This window comes from Coffea arabica, chromosome 1c, assembly GCF_036785885.1.
Source record: "Coffea arabica cultivar ET-39 chromosome 1c, Coffea Arabica ET-39 HiFi, whole genome shotgun sequence".
Lineage (NCBI taxonomy): Eukaryota > Viridiplantae > Streptophyta > Magnoliopsida > Gentianales > Rubiaceae > Coffea > Coffea arabica.
In genome coordinates, this window is record NC_092310.1 from 44126172 (window position 1) to 44143064 (window position 16893).

At 34.7% G+C, this 16893-nt stretch overlaps 2 protein-coding genes across 3 annotated transcripts; one reads left to right on the forward strand and one right to left on the reverse strand.

Annotated features, from left to right (window-relative positions):
• Nucleotides 1-3662: 3662 nt before the first annotated feature.
• Nucleotides 3663-6974, forward strand: LOC113724123 (xyloglucan glycosyltransferase 4-like). 2 transcript variants are annotated; one of them, XM_072071055.1, is made up of 4 exons: nucleotides 3663-4782; nucleotides 5148-5456; nucleotides 5534-5938; nucleotides 6040-6974. In XM_072071055.1, exons 1-4 carry the CDS (start codon nucleotides 4135-4137, stop codon nucleotides 6679-6681), a joined length of 2004 nt encoding a protein of 667 aa, XP_071927156.1. In that variant the 5' UTR covers nucleotides 3663-4134; the 3' UTR covers nucleotides 6682-6974. The 2 variants fall into 2 exon arrangements, with proteins under 2 accessions (XP_071927156.1, XP_071927188.1); XM_072071087.1 differs by having other exon boundaries at nucleotides 6325-6974.
• Nucleotides 6975-8522: 1548 nt separating this feature from the next.
• LOC113724134 (uncharacterized protein At5g02240-like) lies at nucleotides 8523-16250 on the reverse strand. Its single transcript, XM_072071197.1, has 9 exons — nucleotides 15881-16250; nucleotides 14743-14855; nucleotides 14574-14627; nucleotides 14376-14460; nucleotides 13714-13819; nucleotides 11675-11761; nucleotides 11464-11561; nucleotides 10343-10452; nucleotides 8523-8889 (listed from the first exon to the last, which is right to left on the reverse strand). Exons 1-9 carry the CDS (start codon nucleotides 16194-16196, stop codon nucleotides 8806-8808), a joined length of 1053 nt encoding a protein of 350 aa, XP_071927298.1. The 5' UTR covers nucleotides 16197-16250; the 3' UTR covers nucleotides 8523-8805.
• Nucleotides 16251-16893: the final 643 nt, after the last annotated feature.

The window sequence follows — 16893 nt, forward strand, 5'->3', positions numbered from 1 at the left end:
TATCACTGCAACGTTTGATTTTCTTACGAGACGTCTTGTGATAATCCGTACTCCACCGCATGAAACCTTTCGCTCGCCGTGGGCTGTCATTGCCGAAAATTAAACATTGAGGACAGGAATGATCATCAGTGCAACCTCTATTTGAACAAATTGTAGATTGATTGCTTAACAATACTCTCTCCGTCCCACTTTGATAGTCCTGTATTCCTTTTTCATCTGTCCCAAATTATAGTTCACTTTCCAATTAAAGAATGTAGTTGTATTTTAATTTTTCTAAAATACCCTTATTCAATGTAAGTAGTTGTAACTATAAACCCACCCCATTTAATGAGAGTTGATTCTTTTTTTACCATTAATTCAAGTTCCCATAAAATTGTACCATATTTAATGTGAGGGTATTTTAGGAAAATAGCAATCTAAATTTACTTTTCCAACAAAGTTAACTACTTTTTCTTAAACTGTGTGAAAAAAGAAACGGGACTATCAAAGTGGGACGGAGGGAGTATAATTCACTCTAAATGTCATGAAAATCTAAAACACAAATTTCTGTGCCAAATGCATATGATGAAAATCATAACTAAGCTGTAATCCGATCCTTAATTTTATCAAATGCAGCCTTGTTCGAATTATTAGTTTTTATAGACAAATTTTAATTTATGTTTTTCATCAATATATCTTTTAATTAGTTTTATATTAAATCGTTACAGTACTTTTTTAAACAAAACTCTTAAAAATAATAATCTAAACAGCACCTAAAATTTGACCAATTATGGCCTTCAACCTTTCGAAGCCAAGCAATCGTTCGTGCCTGTCCCGTGGTTTGACTCGTAATAGTGATTGACCAACATCGGGGTCCAACAGAAGCAAGAAAGTAATCTATCATTGCCGAAAATGCGGTTAGTGCTAGACATGCCTCTAAGCACATATCCATGGCTTGCAATTACTGCTGTTAAGTGTACGAAGAAATTTGGTTAATTTTTTTTTTAATAAATCTTCTATTTACTATTGCTATTGAATATATAACGATTAATTTAAATTTAAATTTAAATTTCAAAATTTATATATCTATCATGGGAGTATTCATCTACGATAATATATATAAGATTATTTCTAATTCTTTACGTCAAAATTTAAAAGAAAGAAATGAGTTAGAACTTTTTGGGGAATATAAAGCACTGATGCCAAATTTCCAAATTCTCTTAAAGTAGATTACTGCAAATAAAAAAAGGTTTCAATCGTAAAATACATTTTAATACCATCAAAAAGGATGAAAACATCAACTTAAACGTAGCAAAAATTTGGTTTATTTTATGGATTAATCTTTTTAATACTGAGAGGACAATTACATAAAATTTAAATTTGAAATTCAACTTTTACTTATATGTCATGAATTTAATACCGATAATATATATACTAGCAGTATATATCTTATTTTATTCATCTATTCTGTTAGTTTGAGATCATACTTATTTTCCTTTTGTCGAATGTGAACATGAAATTCTATCCAGTCTTAAGTTGACCTGATAGGGACAGGTGCTATTGTCCTGTGACTCCTGTTAAGGTTCATTATAGTAGCTTTGTTATCAAGTTGGAACTTGGAAGGTTGATGAACATCCTGGTCAAAGCTTCTTTAAAAAAGTAAATAAACAAAGCATGACGAATGGATGCCAGACCTCCAAATCTTCCAAGTTCCACCTATTACATGGTTATGTGTAATCTTTTCAAGCCTTGTACCCTTTTGATGATGAGGCAAATCCAAGGTGTAGACAGCCGATTTTGTTCCCAAATTTTTTTCTTGTGCCTATTTGGTACTTGATCTTATTTTACAGTTCCAATTAAGAACCTCTGCAGTGCAGTGGTACTATTACCTAAAATTGATCTGGCTCCTAATTGTCTAACTAAATAGAGATATTACGAGAATGTCACTTACGAGACTGTAATAAAATAAATAAATTATATAAAAATCACCATATAAAACTTTTTAAATTGTGTAAAAAAAATCCCTAGGTAAAACTTTTTTAAAGTTTAATTTTGTGATTTCATATGATTTACTTGATTTATTATAATCTTGTGAGTGACGTTTCCAAAATACCCCTGTTTAGTTGATCAATTAGGAGTCAGATCGATTTTAGGTGGTAGTGGCGCCACGAACGTTCTTAATTGAAACCGCAAAATAAGTTTACGTATCAAATTGAATAGGAATAAAAGTTAATAACCACTAGTGAAAAAATTTTATGGATATGAATGAAATTGACCATTTTTCCCATGTCCAATAGCCTACCACTTTTTTACCTGATTATGCACTCTGATGCACAAGCTTCATCAACCACCAAGAGTTTTGCACCTAACTTATAGACTTTTTAATTGTAAAAAAAAAAAAAAAACGAATTTAGAATCTACCTTTTCATAAACAACTACATGTTCATGCACTTAATTTCTTTCAATTAGCAACCATAATCATGGCAACAACACACGGTGTACAGGTCAGCAGACAAAATTTTCAAGAGGAGACAGGTATCGACTATGGATCGTCCTTTAAATCAACAATGCAGCTGTAATTTTGCTGTCACGAGTAGCTTCCGAACTGGTTCTTAGTTCTTATTTCTTGATCGGCAACTAACTCATCATATGAATCTTGTGACATTTGCCAATGCCAGATCTCTTCTGATATAAGACAAGTAAAAGGGCGATTTTGATATTAATTTATACATTCCCCTTTTTCTTCCTAGTTACATATTTTTGGCTGCGGTGAAGACACTTTCCCCATTTGACAAATTGGGATCGCATCTGATCAGTTTCTTTGTTTTATCCTCCAGATCACCAGAACTTTTTTTGGGTTACATTTGAGGAGAATAGCTAAGTCACAGTGGAATTTATTACTTTTGGCCTGTTTGACAAGTGAGTTTTTTTTTTTTGTGTTTGTCTAAAATTTTACTGTAGAAATTTTAAAAAAAATTTTTGAAGTGTGTTTTTTTTAATATTTTGAAATGTATAGTTTAAAAACTTTGAAATTTTTTTTAAAGTTACTGTAGTTAAAGTTTTTAAAAAACTTATAGCAGACAAACTTGACAAAAAACTTGTCTTCCAAACAAGTTTGTTTTATTAATTTTATATATTATATCATGATTGGATGGATACCACGTATACAAAATTTGAATTGTACAAAGGATCAATCTTTATTTTATACTCCATAGTCCATATTATAAGGTTTATTCTTTTGATTGTTTTATACACCATATTGCAATATTATTTTGGACCCACAGTCAATATGGGACTGTTTACATGCTTAAATGAATATTCGGACACAAATAATATAGAAACAAAATTAACAAATGTAGACTCTAAAACACCAACATGCAAAAGTATAAAGATTTTTGTTCCCTTAAATTTTGTATTCACAATTTAATCTTGTTTCCCTCCAATTAAAAATCAACCTGTCCTCATCATCAATTGTACTCTGCAATCACCGTTTTGATTCCACAATCACCATGAATTGCAGCATTTCATCCACACTTGCATGATTTTCTAAAATCTCTAGCCTTAGACCATAATAATTCACATAATAATTCAAATTTCCGTATATTATTCATTTTAAAATCACAGCCTTTAATGCTACAAGGTATCTATAATTATTGTACGTTTTGGACTGTGTTCACCCGTATTTTATTATACGCCCGAACCTTCTGCTTGCTTGCCTAACAACTCAGGCACCAAATTGCTCTCTCCGCTTTGTCTATTATAGTAACCAGATTGCCGCAAGAGGTGAAGGAGCATGCATGTTCTCCCTCCCTCGGGCTTTGAGCTTTTAACTTGAAATATAGTCAACCTAAGCTCATTCCAATCAATATACAACTGCCTCCTGAGTTCTTGAACTGCGTGAGTTTCTCCTGTTAGATTACATAGTACCATTAATACTCCTTAGATTCTGTAGTTAGTGAAAAGGGTCCATTAGGCAATATTTATGGTCTCCTCCCCTGCTACTTCCTTGTAGTAAAAGGTTGTGGATCGGAGTGACTTGTACAATGTACAAATCTCAAGACTGAATTGTTTTTGAGGTCAGCCAATTTCTTGCTTAACAAAGCTGAGTTGCAGGGGTCGGTTTCTTCTTTTGATTGACTTTACAATTTGAGGGAAATGGCCCCAAGCTCTGTGGTGGTCAATATTGAGAAGCCTGGTGGAAATAATGGAATAGCTCTGGTAGAAATCAATGATCCCAATTCACCTTTATTGCAGGACAAGCAGAAAGTGGCAGGTCCTAAGCAGTTTACATGGGTTCTTTTTCTCAAAGCACAGAGAGCTCTGGGATGTATTCCATGGTTAGTTACAGGTTTGTTGGCAATGTTTGTTTCAGTCAAGAAACGCATTGCGCATTCAGATGCAACAGATGAAGATTACAAGTATAGAGGGAGGTTGTATAAGTTTTTGAAGGCCTTCCTTGCTATTTCAGTGGTGGCTTTGGTCATTGAGATTATAGCTTATTTTCAGAAATGGAATTTGAGTATGATTCGTCCTTGGGAGGTTCATGGTGCTGTGCAATGGTGTTATATGGCCTGGCTGACCTTAAGAGTTGATTATGCTGCTCCCTTCCTGGTAATGCTTTCCAAGTTCTGCATTGTACTTTTCATGATTCAGTCTTTGGATCGACTGGTGCTTTGCCTTGGATGGTTCTGGATTAAGTTCAAGAAGCTGATGCCAGTGGTAGAAGGAGAAGCATATGACATCGAGGATGCCTCAAGTTTCCCTATGGTTCTTGTACAGATTCCCATGTGCAATGAGAAAGAGGTAAAAAAGAACAAAGCCCAGATTTCCTCCTTTTCACTTTTGTTTGTTTGCTAGTTTGGAAGTGCTTTTTTCATCTCTCTCTTATGTGGATCAGATTCTTGATCCAGAAATAGTTAGAACGGAATATACTGAAAAAAGGAACTTTTCAAATTTGGATGCCCTTGTTTGTCTGTACACAAGGGATCAAATTTCCAACTGTTGCTTCTTCAAGACTTCCAATTTGCCGAAAGCTGGATGACCATCATTTCAACAGAATCCTTACTTTTTACAAAATTCTACTGTTTGATCTCCAATTGAAGTCATTTTGTTGTGAGACACTTTTTGCTTATTGACAATAATTTGCTGTCACTTTCTTTGTATTCAAGGTCTACGAACAATCAATTGCAGCTGTCTGCCAGCTAGATTGGCCAAAGGATCGACTTTTGGTTCAAGTCTTGGATGATTCTGATGATGAAATTGCACAGGCATTGATAAGAACCGAAGTGCTGTCGTGGAAAGAGAAAGGCGTTAACATAGTGTACAGGCATCGGTTCATTAGAACAGGTTACAAAGCTGGAAATCTCAAATCAGCAATGGCCTGTGACTATGTCAAAGACTTCGAGTTTGTTGCCATATTTGATGCTGATTTTCAACCAAATCCTGACTTCCTAAAGCAGACAATTCCTCATTTCAAGGTAACAAAAAAAAGAACTCCACATCAGGAATACGCTTCTTTTCTGCTCCCTCTAAAGTAACTTACGCAATCTCTTAGGGAAAACCAGAAGTAGGGCTAGTCCAGGCTCGATGGTCCTTCGTCAACAAGGATGAGAATCTACTAACTAGACTCCAGAATATAAACTTATGCTTCCATTTTGCGGTGGAGCAACAAGTAAATGGTGTGTTTCTGAACTTCTTCGGATTCAATGGCACGGCTGGTGTCTGGAGGATCAAGGCCTTGGAAGACTCTGGAGGGTGGCTCGATAGGACAACAGTGGAGGACATGGATATTGCAGTCCGGGCTCACTTGCAAGGCTGGAAATTCATATACCTTGATGATGTTAGGGTGCTCTGCGAGCTGCCTGAATCTTATGAAGCCTACAGAAAGCAACAGCATCGTTGGCATTCTGGCCCTATGCAGCTCTTTAGATTGTGCCTACCTGCCATCATAACTTCCAACGTACATTTCTTGATTTCATATTTTAATCACTGAAATTTGCATCACTTTCTGAAATTGTGGAATGAAAAGTACTTAACAAATTGTTCTGCATTACCCTGCAGATATCAATCTGGAAGAAAGCCAACATGATTTTCCTCTTCTTTCTCCTGAGGAAATTGATACTTCCTTTCTACTCATTCACGTTATTCTGCATCATACTTCCATTAACTATGTTCATACCAGAGGCTGAGTTACCTGCTTGGGTTATATGCTACGTCCCCATCGTTCTGTCTATATTGAATATCCTTCCAGCACCAAAGTCTTTCCCATTTTTGATGCCTTACCTGCTGTTCGAGAACACAATGTCCGTGACAAAATTTAATGCAATGATCTCCGGCCTATTTCAGCTGGGAAGTGCCTATGAATGGGTAGTCACCAAGAAGACAGGCCGAGCATCGGAATCAGATTTATTAGCCCTTGCTGAGAGAGGAGCGAAATCTTTTAACGAAGAAAAGATTCAGAGGAGGCTTTCGGAATCAGGACTCGAAATGCTCGGAAAGCTAAAGGAGCAAGGGGAGAAGCCAGTGATGAAGAGCAAGAGGAACAGAATCTACAGGAAGGAACTTGCCCTTGCTTTTCTTTTACTCACAGCATCAGCAAGAAGCCTGCTGTCAGCACATGGAATTCATTTCTATTACTTGCTGTTTCAGGGCTTATCCTTCCTGGTGGTTGGCCTGGATTTAATCGGAGAGCAGGTAAGCTAAGGAGTTATGAGTAATACATAAAACAATTTTGTGTGTTTTCTTGAGCAATCAGGATTGATTTGCAGATGAAAAAGGTCAAATTTCCAGTTCTTGAGCATTATCTAGATTGCCATGAACTGGGATATCCTAGCATACTATATAATCTACTGTCCAGAATCCAGAGGTAGTATAGTACAAATTTCATACTTTAATTGTAAAATTACGAGGAGGAAACAATCATGTACTCAGCACAAATGTATCATTCTATATAAATTTTATCAGCTCAAGTGGGGCTAGTTTCATTGCCCCTTCAATGCAGAAAGGCGCCTATACAGATTTACTGCACATTTAAGATTACTTATATAAGTTTGATCTCAATACAAGACAAGGATCCAAGTAATGAAAGTATACTTCGTCACTTCAGCAAAAAACAAAATGAAGAACAGATTCAAAGTGGGGAATTGCAAAACAGATTCAGGATCTCTACAATTGCCAGTGGCAATTTCACGTGCAATGTCTGACATTAATACAAGAAATACAGACACTAAAATAACAAACGCAATAGCAAATGTATTATGGGCTCAGGCCTATGCTTACGCATACGTATTGTAGGATTAATTTGGACAGATCACTTTAAAATGAGTTTAGATCGATTCCATCCATTACTTAAATTATCCATGAAATTTTTTGGGTTCTTATTACTAGATTCATATTTTTCCCATATTCTTTTTTTCGTCACTTCTTCTTTTATTTGTTTTCTATATATACTTTTTAATATTTTTGGTTTATTAAATTCGTGTTTTTCTTTGTCTTACCACAAATTTATATATATTTTCCTGAATCCTTTTTTATCTCAATTCTTCTTTTATTTGTTTTCTATGTATACCTTTTAGCATCTTTGATTTCGAATGTTGCTAAAGGTGGACCTGCACTGCAAATGCCATGGGATTGCTGTTGTCAAAAGCTCATCAACTTGTTCATCAAAACACATAAAATATGACAATATTCAATTCTGATGCTAGAGACATCCGTGTTTTTAGTTTTTACTACAGGTGTAGTCAGTTTTGCTTAATAGAGGGTAGTTTCATTCATTTCTCATACAAAATATTACAGTAGCAATTCTGAGGATTCAATTGAAAAAGTAAGTACTTGTAATATTAATATGATAGACCAAGAAGCGGTCCAACTTTGAGTAATGGTTTGTGTAGGATAACTAATTTTGTTGTCACTTTTCGGTGGGCTTAGGGAAAAATTGCCTTCAAAAGTTTTTTAGATTAGGCAAAATTAGTACGGATTAATCTTTCTTATACTGTCTGTCAGTATACATGCTAACGAGATTAAATGAATGTCACATCATCTGAATTTGAATTTAAACATCAAATTTTGTATATGTGACACGAATTTAGATCCGTTAATGTATACACGATCAGTGTGTAAAAGATTTACCCAATTAGTATAAGGCAATGTGCATCTTAATTTGTTGGCAGTCGTTACACCTAATTTATTATCTAACTGCAGATACAAAACATTTATTATTTCCCTTGCATTGAGAATCCTATCAATTTAACTTTAACTTTCCAAAAAAAAAAAAAGAAGCAAAAACTAAGGCTCGAAATCATCCTAACGAGTGTCCATACTCTAAGATCACTATATTAAGCATTGTTGAAAAATTATTTAATGATTGTCACTTAAAGTAAAAATATATCGCACTTACACATTCTATGCTGCTTTGCCATATGCCCACCACAGCCACCGCCACCGCCACCCAAAAAAAGGCATAAAAAAGGAAAAAGGAAAGAAAGGGAAAAAAACACTTATATAGAGCAAAGAAACTTCAACCTGTCTTCTCCAAGCAAACACCATGGTCACATAATATCATGCAGATTTGCATTAAAGATTAGGCAATGCCCATGTTAACATAATCACGCAAAAATCCTCTGAAAATTGTAGATCATATCAGATTCTTTCAACCAGACAAGTTGATGCTAATTCCAAAGATGGACAAGGCAATGAACATCTTTAATTCTCAAGCAGATATACAAAGCTCATCACACTGAGTATGCATATATTCACATATGTGGGCACTTCCTAGGGTATATATTTCTAATTACAGTAGTATGTGTCCTGGTATGTACTCAAATAGGGTCAGCTCTGTTTTTGCAAACTTTGGGTATGGGCGGATTTAAACAACTCCTGCCACTTTTCTCTATCGCTTCCCGGTCCTTCGCCCTATAAATTTAATTTAGATTGAGTTAAAGTGCATCAAACATTTCATCAAAGCAATGGTATTGCAAATACAAATAGTACAGGCATTCAAGATTCTAAAGAAAGCAAGCTTAAGAAGTAATAATGATCTTAGCATGAAAAAATAACTCAAAATGTTGCATACCTTGATTTAACAAATGCACAAAAAAGCATATAAATAAATCCTATGCTAGTACGGTCATCAAGTCCAATGTGACAAGCAGAGAGTTTTGAACACATTAAGCATATTGCTAGCATAAAGATAGTGGTAATAGAGATATGACCTCAGTATCAATTTCTAACTTGCTAATAGTACCATGTCAAACTCGCATGTGACTTCCAATTCATTTACAATTAAAACTTTAGTTTGTGTATTTTCCCACATAACATGATTTTATACAAATTTAGAACTTTTTCTTTAGCAAAAGGATTCACAATGATGACATTCATTAACAGACCAATGATTGGAGTTGAATACTGCAATCTGTGGTTTTACGTTGTAGATCAGCAGGTTTCCGCCACAGAACCACTTGGTTATTTCGCAGTTGCACATAGACTGGCTAGAACTGTTATTTGCAAAGTGCTATAACAAAAGTTTATACATTACGGCAAGCAAATCATACATACTGTATTTCTTTCAAATACCTCCTGCTCCAACCTTCATTTACATACATTAATCCAGGAAAGAACCATATCCCATTCTCCTCTGGTGGCATTATAGTCGGTTTAACTCAATTTTCTTTCAAGTACAATAAATGTTCATCATAACTTTCTATTTGTATCTCCATGACTTGTGTATATCATAATATTGACTGAGAATTTGGTTATACATATTTGAAAGTACTTAACAGTAATCCCACATCGAGGAATGCCATAATGCCATACAGATTCTTTAGCGGTTGACAATAGTAAGTGAGTACTTGAAACTATAGGTCCTTAGCTTAAACTAAGACAGCAATTCTTCAACATCATCATTGTGATTCTTATTTCGACTTTGGTAGATAGACATGCCTCACTACTGAAGGTTGTTGGAAACTCGAGAAGAGTAAATCTCAAGAAGCACTTACCAACACTTCTAGTTTCAAAGCCTAACTATCCAGTAAAATCAAATTGCAATTTGGTTCAGCTGTAATGTCTATATCTGTCCAAATAACAAGTACAACTCAAGAAGTGCTACCAATATGCAACTTCAGATACCAAGTTTAATATATGGGATAGTTTGCTATATATTAGTAATATACCATACACAAAATGTCCAAGAAAAAAAGATTCAAAGATATACTTTATCATGGTTAGCCAGTATGCTACCCGTTTTGTTCTCATTCCAAAGAACATGAATCAAATATGTTTGGTAATTTCCAGATAACATCATACATATATTAAGAATTTGAAAGTAATTCAATCACTAATTACATGCTTAGCATCTGAAAGGAGTTACCTTGATTGAATTGATTTCATATATTTGACCTTCTGTTAAATCTATGTCCAATGCCTGTAAACAAGCTTCAGCAACCACAAGCCTGCTGACCTCCCCAACAAGTTTATCACCTTGAATCCATTTTTTTTTCAAAAAAAACAAATGGAAACATGAGATCAATAGAGCTTTGCTCAAGCATTAAGACAAGCACCATCATGGGTGCACTGAAGCATGTAAGCATCATAGATGAACTACGTCAGACAGAAACAGGGAAAAATGGACATGACAGCAATGTTATCTTCTGAGATTGATAGAAATCATGCATAAGGTAGAATCCCCTATGTGACTGATGGTGTGTTGCAGATAACAACCAATGGAACAGCTTTCTATGGTGAATTCAAAATTATGTAGCTGCTTCAGCGATCCAACTTACTCATTTTGTTACACAAAATAATTGCAACAAAGTAATTGTCACTGATTACTCCTGTAATAAATAACAACCATGTTTTATATCCTTTCATATGCTGCTCCTTTTCTTCCCAGTCATAAATATTGGAAAAAAAATCTAATGAAGGACATTTGAAGATGGCAAGAAGTGCTAAACTGCTCAAATGTCAAGTTCAACATTCTTCCTTTTTCTGATGTGGTGATTTGCTCGGAATAGCCATTTGTTCATCTTGGATAACTTATTCCTCCATTAGCTGCCCTCTATACTGTTTAGCAGTAACTTAGCAGACACATTTCAAATCAACCCATGACGGATATGTTGCTGCATTACAACTTCCAACTAACTTGATTAGTACTCTTGTCTTTATTGGAATTGTTACCATGGCACCCTGCTTCTCTGCCTGCTCTTAAGATTGCTAACTTTAGAAGGCATGCAGTATGATCTATTTTCACAATATCCCCCGCCTTTGATTTTCAATTTGGAGTCCATGTAAATTCGAAGAAATGATATTATTGAAGAACAACAAAGCTTGAGTACTCTTTTTTTTTTTGGCCAAAAACTTTAGTACTTACATGGAATGAAAACTAATTAATTTCCCCATATTTGCAACAAACCCCATGTATCAATTTTTTAAAACAGGCGCCAGCTAGAACAATCAAGATATGTTTGTTAAAATTTTTCATCTAGCAGGTACCTTGACCTAAAAGCACAGCACGTCGCTCCCCAGCAGTAGCTTGGAGTAAAGTATTGAGATCATATGATGTGTATGGTCCATCTGTCAATCGGCCAGCTCTGATGTAACAACAGAGTCAATAAAACAGTAATTAGCATGTACACTGAAGCAAGTCCACAGCTAATGATTAGTCATCAGGTACCAAGTGCATTATCGAATGTGTATAGCATACCTGATTATTGTGAATGGAAGACCAGAGTTTCGAACAAAGTCCTCCCCCATTTTCTTGTACTTCAAGACACCAAAAAGGTTCATAATGCTATAGAATCAGACAATGAGAAATACATCAGATAACATGAAAATACATGCCTGTTCATATACTAAAATATCAAATAATTCTGTTAAACGGACTATCTGATAGCCCAAGATTTTCAGTGATGTAATTGATGCATTATTGTAGCAAGAAATGTTTCAAGTTGGAAACACATTTAGTTGGCCCAATTATAATAGCACATGTCCAAATAAGCAAAAGTTTTCACTTTGCTATCTGCCAGCTTTTTCACCAGAGAGAAAAAGCTTATGCTTTCCAGGTCTCGCATGGAGGCATCAAAAGAGAAGTTAGAGGTTTATAAGTTTATTTTTCAATTTTATCAATTTTCTGCTCTAAAGGAGATTAAGCATTATCATTTGTTGTCTTCCAGTTGTTGTGGAACTTGGAATTTTTGCAGTTTAGAAAACAAAACCAGTATGAAATCCTTCTTGCAAATGGTAAGCCGATAGCAGCATATGCAAGCATCTTATACCTGGTTTGCAAAAAAATAACAGCATACATAGATATACTTAGTTGCTTATGCTTGTGAATATGAGTTTACCCACTGAAGACACTAGTCGGATACACTAGTCCGTTGTGCAACAACAATAAGAGTATTGTGAAAATGCTTCTTTCTCAGCTGTTGAACCATCTATAGTTACAAGATTGATTTTTTCCCTCAGCTTCTTCAACCAAGAAATTGAAACTCTGGTCTCTTTTGTGCTTGTATGCTATTGATGTGGAGGATGGAAATTTAGGTGCTTGAAAAGGAGGAGGACCTTACAGATGCTAATAAAAACAAATATAGCACCGTACGACACCCTCTCCAAATGCAAAAAAGGAAATTGATTGTTAATTGTATGCTTCTCAACAAAAACCAAGTTGTACCCTATTAAGCTGGAAGACATGTTGTTCACAGACAAGATGCCACTGTCTATTTAGTAAGTAATCACCTAACATTCTTGAAAGCCTTGAACTAATGCTTGTATACCAGTCAATGTTAAGTCAGTTATACAATCTTTACCAATTGTCAGATGATTCCCAGCCATTTAAACTTTCTTGAATATGGATATTAGAGGTTACATGACAAGAGGACGACTTTAAGCCTTACCTTATAACAGATATGAACTAAAAACAAAACTAGCAAAGCAGTTTTACATCCTGTCAACAAGGAAACTAAGATAGCAGAAAGCCCATGTAAAGCATGACAAACCTGGTGCAGATGCTCTTGTGAATTTTCATTTTTCTTTTTTCATTAAATCCTTGTACTTTATGATCATCATGTTATAATTCAACATAATAGGCCTATTGCTTGCAGTAGCATCAGATTATGTTCATGAAGTAAAACTGATTAATTATTTAATGAAATTGTGGAAGATTTTTTACAAATAGAGCATATAATGATCGATGACTAAATATAAAAGAACTAATGATGATGTGTGGAAAAATGGGTCTTTAATAGTCTAATCCATTAACCTTCTATCATTTGTATGTAACAAAATAGAGGTCCATGAAAAGGTAAATCACTTCATTGATATCCATATCTATTATCTTGGTATAAACTTGGGCAATATCAGGCTGTACATAGCAGTACCATTTATTGGTCAATCCTAACTCTAAATGATGATTTGACATAAAAAAGGATCCTAATATGCCTGTAAATAGATTTGAGTCAGTTGAGATATCTCGTACTTAAACGGAAATTCAACATAAATAGAATCTAAACCATTGGATGGGAAAAAAGACACTTCTTTAAATGCAATTCTACAGAACATGCTGATTCAATACGAAACATGAAGATGAATTGCAAAAATCTGTAAAAAAATCTTCTTAAAGTCCTCCTTCTGAAATTAGTATACCTTTCACAGTTTAATCGTATTGCTAAGTTAACTCACAGTTTTTTGCTCAAATTATCAGTAACCACTTGCTACATTGTACTTGTTAAACTATAGGTACCATACCTCCAAGGAAGTTCATTACATTTAGTGACTCCAATTGATGAAACAAGAATAATCCTTTTCACTGACGGAGGCAATGCTGAAACAAGATTTCTCACACCTTCCCAATCTGCAAATGTGATGATCTACAGTCAATATAGGTCAAGAATCAGAAAAGCCAGGAGTTCAATGCAATAAATGACATAAATTCCATGTCCTGAGCCAGATGATATTTATAGGTTCCTGCACCCTTAATTGCCTGGACAAATACAAGAGACAAAGCACAATGAAACAATACTATGACCTAACTGGATTCAACCATAAGCAGCAAAGTCAGCAACGGAAGAATACTGTGGCATGACGGTAGTGTTATTTCTAGCTTAGTTTGGCTAGAGTTAATCGTAAAGTATAGATGCTGTATTTAACCAAGCTAAGTAAAACATGAAGCGAAAACCTCACCATGAAATATTATCAATTCTACCTCTTCAGATCTAGAGTTCTTCTGATTGGTCTGCTATCAGTTCATCATTGGATTTGTAGTCACACTATCTTGCTTAATTATAACTTTTCAGATAACTTGTTATAGCACCAACCATAATGTGAAATGCTGATAGGAGTGTAAATGGTAGATTCATTCTACACAATAAAGTGAGAATGTAATTGACATCTCAGAGCTATGGTCTGACCTACTCTTTCTGGAGTATTGTCTCCATCCCAGCGTCTTGATGGAAAGGCTGTTGTACCTGTGCAGCAAATGACATGTGTAATACCCTGGAAACCAAATAACCACAGTTTAGTGCTTTGTACATGTATCTTGAGAAGAATAATGTGTTAAAATATTTGAAATCTGCCAAGAGGGGAAAAAATAGAATAAAAGCAGAAACCTCAAATATTGCAGGATCTAGATCCTGTGGATTCCTTGTGTCACCTCTGACAATCTATAATGTTCAGAAAGATCATTAAACAACAAAACATAAAGACAAAACAAAGATAATAAAATGTGATTAAAAAACAAAAAAAAAATGTTGTTCCATATGATAGGGCTAAATGAACCTGCAATTTTGCCTCATCTTGTTTACCAAATAGAGAAGTTGCCTTCTCAGGATCTCGAAGAATAAGGCGTGCTTTTATGTTCCGGCCAAGTAAGGATGCCACAACCAACTGCCCTGCACATTTTGTTTCCACCAGTCTGAAAGAATTACACACTCTTATCTCCACAAAATAGAAAACAAGGTTATAGAATTTTAACACCTAACTTCATGATCATACTTTTGAAAGCATCCCATTTTATAATACAACAGCAAACATACAAGCAGAAAATAGCAGAACTTTATCTGATATTCTTAACCAACCCTCAGCTAAACTTCTATGATGTGGTAATCCAGTTTATATACATAATTCCATTTAAATTGCTTGAAACAGAATCACAATATCAGCTTAATACTAGCTTAAGCGAATATTAGTAAAAAAAAAAAAGAAGATGCTGCTAATACAACACTTTAAATAACAGGAACATAATTTTGCACTATTTATCAAAGAGGGCAATTTTGCTGAGTTGTGTATGAGATTGTACTATTTATTCTACCCGAAAATGTATATTTTGTATACGTCTTATTACAACTGCCATTTACAATCAATAGTTCAGCACTATTTATTCTACCCGAAAATGTATATTTTGTATACGTCATATTACAACTGCCATTTACAATCACTAGTTCAGCCTATTTATTAAATAACCATCCTAGAGTCACTTTATCAGGTTAACTAATGAAAAGAACTTCCATTCCACAAATGAAAAATACATTTTCTAAAACTACTTCGGACTACAAAGAAAACTATTGACAATGTGCCCAGAGAAGGTAACTCTACAGCTTAGATATGACAGCAAATAAATGTAATTCGACAGATTCAAATTCAAGAAAAAGAACATCCTTAAGTACTGAGCTCTTCTTTCAGTCCTAATTTATTCTGACATGCCTAGTTTCAAGTAGTTTCAAGCATAAAAGCATCATAAGTAAATGGCAAAATTGGCATAGGTTCCAGCTTTTTATAGCCAATATGGAAATTAATCAGTGAATTTGGCCTCTACCCAGAACATTATACACTAAAAAAGAAAGTAACAAGAAATTCAGAAATTTGAGCACAAAATAGTTACAAATGTTATTGAAATCAAAGAAAGAGGAGGGTATACCAACGCCACCAGAGCCACCGGCTACAAGAACAAGCTTGGAAGAAGGGTTCTTCTGCGAAACTTCGATTGATTCTGGAGTCGGAGATTGAAGAACTTCTTCTTCCACAAGAGTATCAGAAACTGAGGATACTGATGACGTTGATGGTGATGATGATGATGAGGATACTTTTCTAGACGAGCTCGCTGATGATTTAAGTCTGAAAAGGCTATGCACAGATGAAGAATAGGGGAGATGAAGAGGTAAAACTGGGAAATTTTGAGATTGGTTGGGGAAAATTTTGCAGGAAATTGGAGGGAAGGGAAGAGTGGAAGCCATGAAAGTGCAAATGCAACGGCCACCAGTAACAGAGGGAGGGAGTGAATGGGTGCCAGAGATCTTGTGGTGTTGGTTATGTTTTGAAATGGGCTGTAATTACTAGAATGCCCTCGAATAAGGCAAAATATCTCTTTATTTCTTTGATAGGATTTAACTTATAAAATATTATATATATATATATATATATTATGGTAGGATTTAATAATATTTGATTTTACAATTGTTATAATTTTATTACCTTATTTGTTGGTATCATTACTAACAACAAATGATAAATATTCGCGCTGATTTTTGACAGTCGATGAATTGTTACCGATGAAATAATGTTTGTGAGCATGTTACCTGATTTATATCGATGAAATCAGGAAAACGATGAATGAACTGATATTGATGAAAATGAAAGTGCATCAATCTGTACCTAACTTCAAGTTCGTCTCGTCTTGAGAAGCTTCAAGAACTGTTAGCACAAAAAATTACGCAGCAGAAGTAATATTAAAATCTTACAAATAATAAAGAAAAAGAAAGGCATGGGAGGAAATAAAATATTCTACTTCAATCTACTAATTTCCCTCAACTACAAACTTAGAACTCCAAGTCCTTAAATAGGTAAATATAACCTCAAATTCTATCGTAATTATAATACCAAAACATAACTCAACTCTATTTCCTAAATCAACCACGACACCAAATCTAATAT

Bases quoted from the DNA above. Each gene is read 5' to 3' on its own strand.
- LOC113724134 (XM_072071197.1), bottom strand. From the start codon at position 16,196: ATGGCTTCCACTCTTCCCTTCCCTCCAATTTCCTGCAAAATTTTCCCC. The intron at 14,628-14,742 runs GTTCATTTAGCC...TGAACATTATAG, and splicing joins AAGATGAGGCAAAATTGCAG to ATTGTCAGAGGTGACACAAG. The intron at 8,890-10,342 runs GTAACTCCTTTC...TTAAATTTATAG, and splicing joins ATGAAATCAATTCAATCAAG to GGCGAAGGACCGGGAAGCGA.
- LOC113724123 (XM_072071055.1), top strand. From the start codon at position 4,135: ATGGCCCCAAGCTCTGTGGTGGTCAATATTGAGAAGCCTGGTGGAAAT. The intron at 4,783-5,147 runs GTAAAAAAGAAC...TTTGTATTCAAG, and splicing joins CCATGTGCAATGAGAAAGAG to GTCTACGAACAATCAATTGC. The intron at 5,457-5,533 runs GTAACAAAAAAA...GCAATCTCTTAG, and splicing joins AGACAATTCCTCATTTCAAG to GGAAAACCAGAAGTAGGGCT.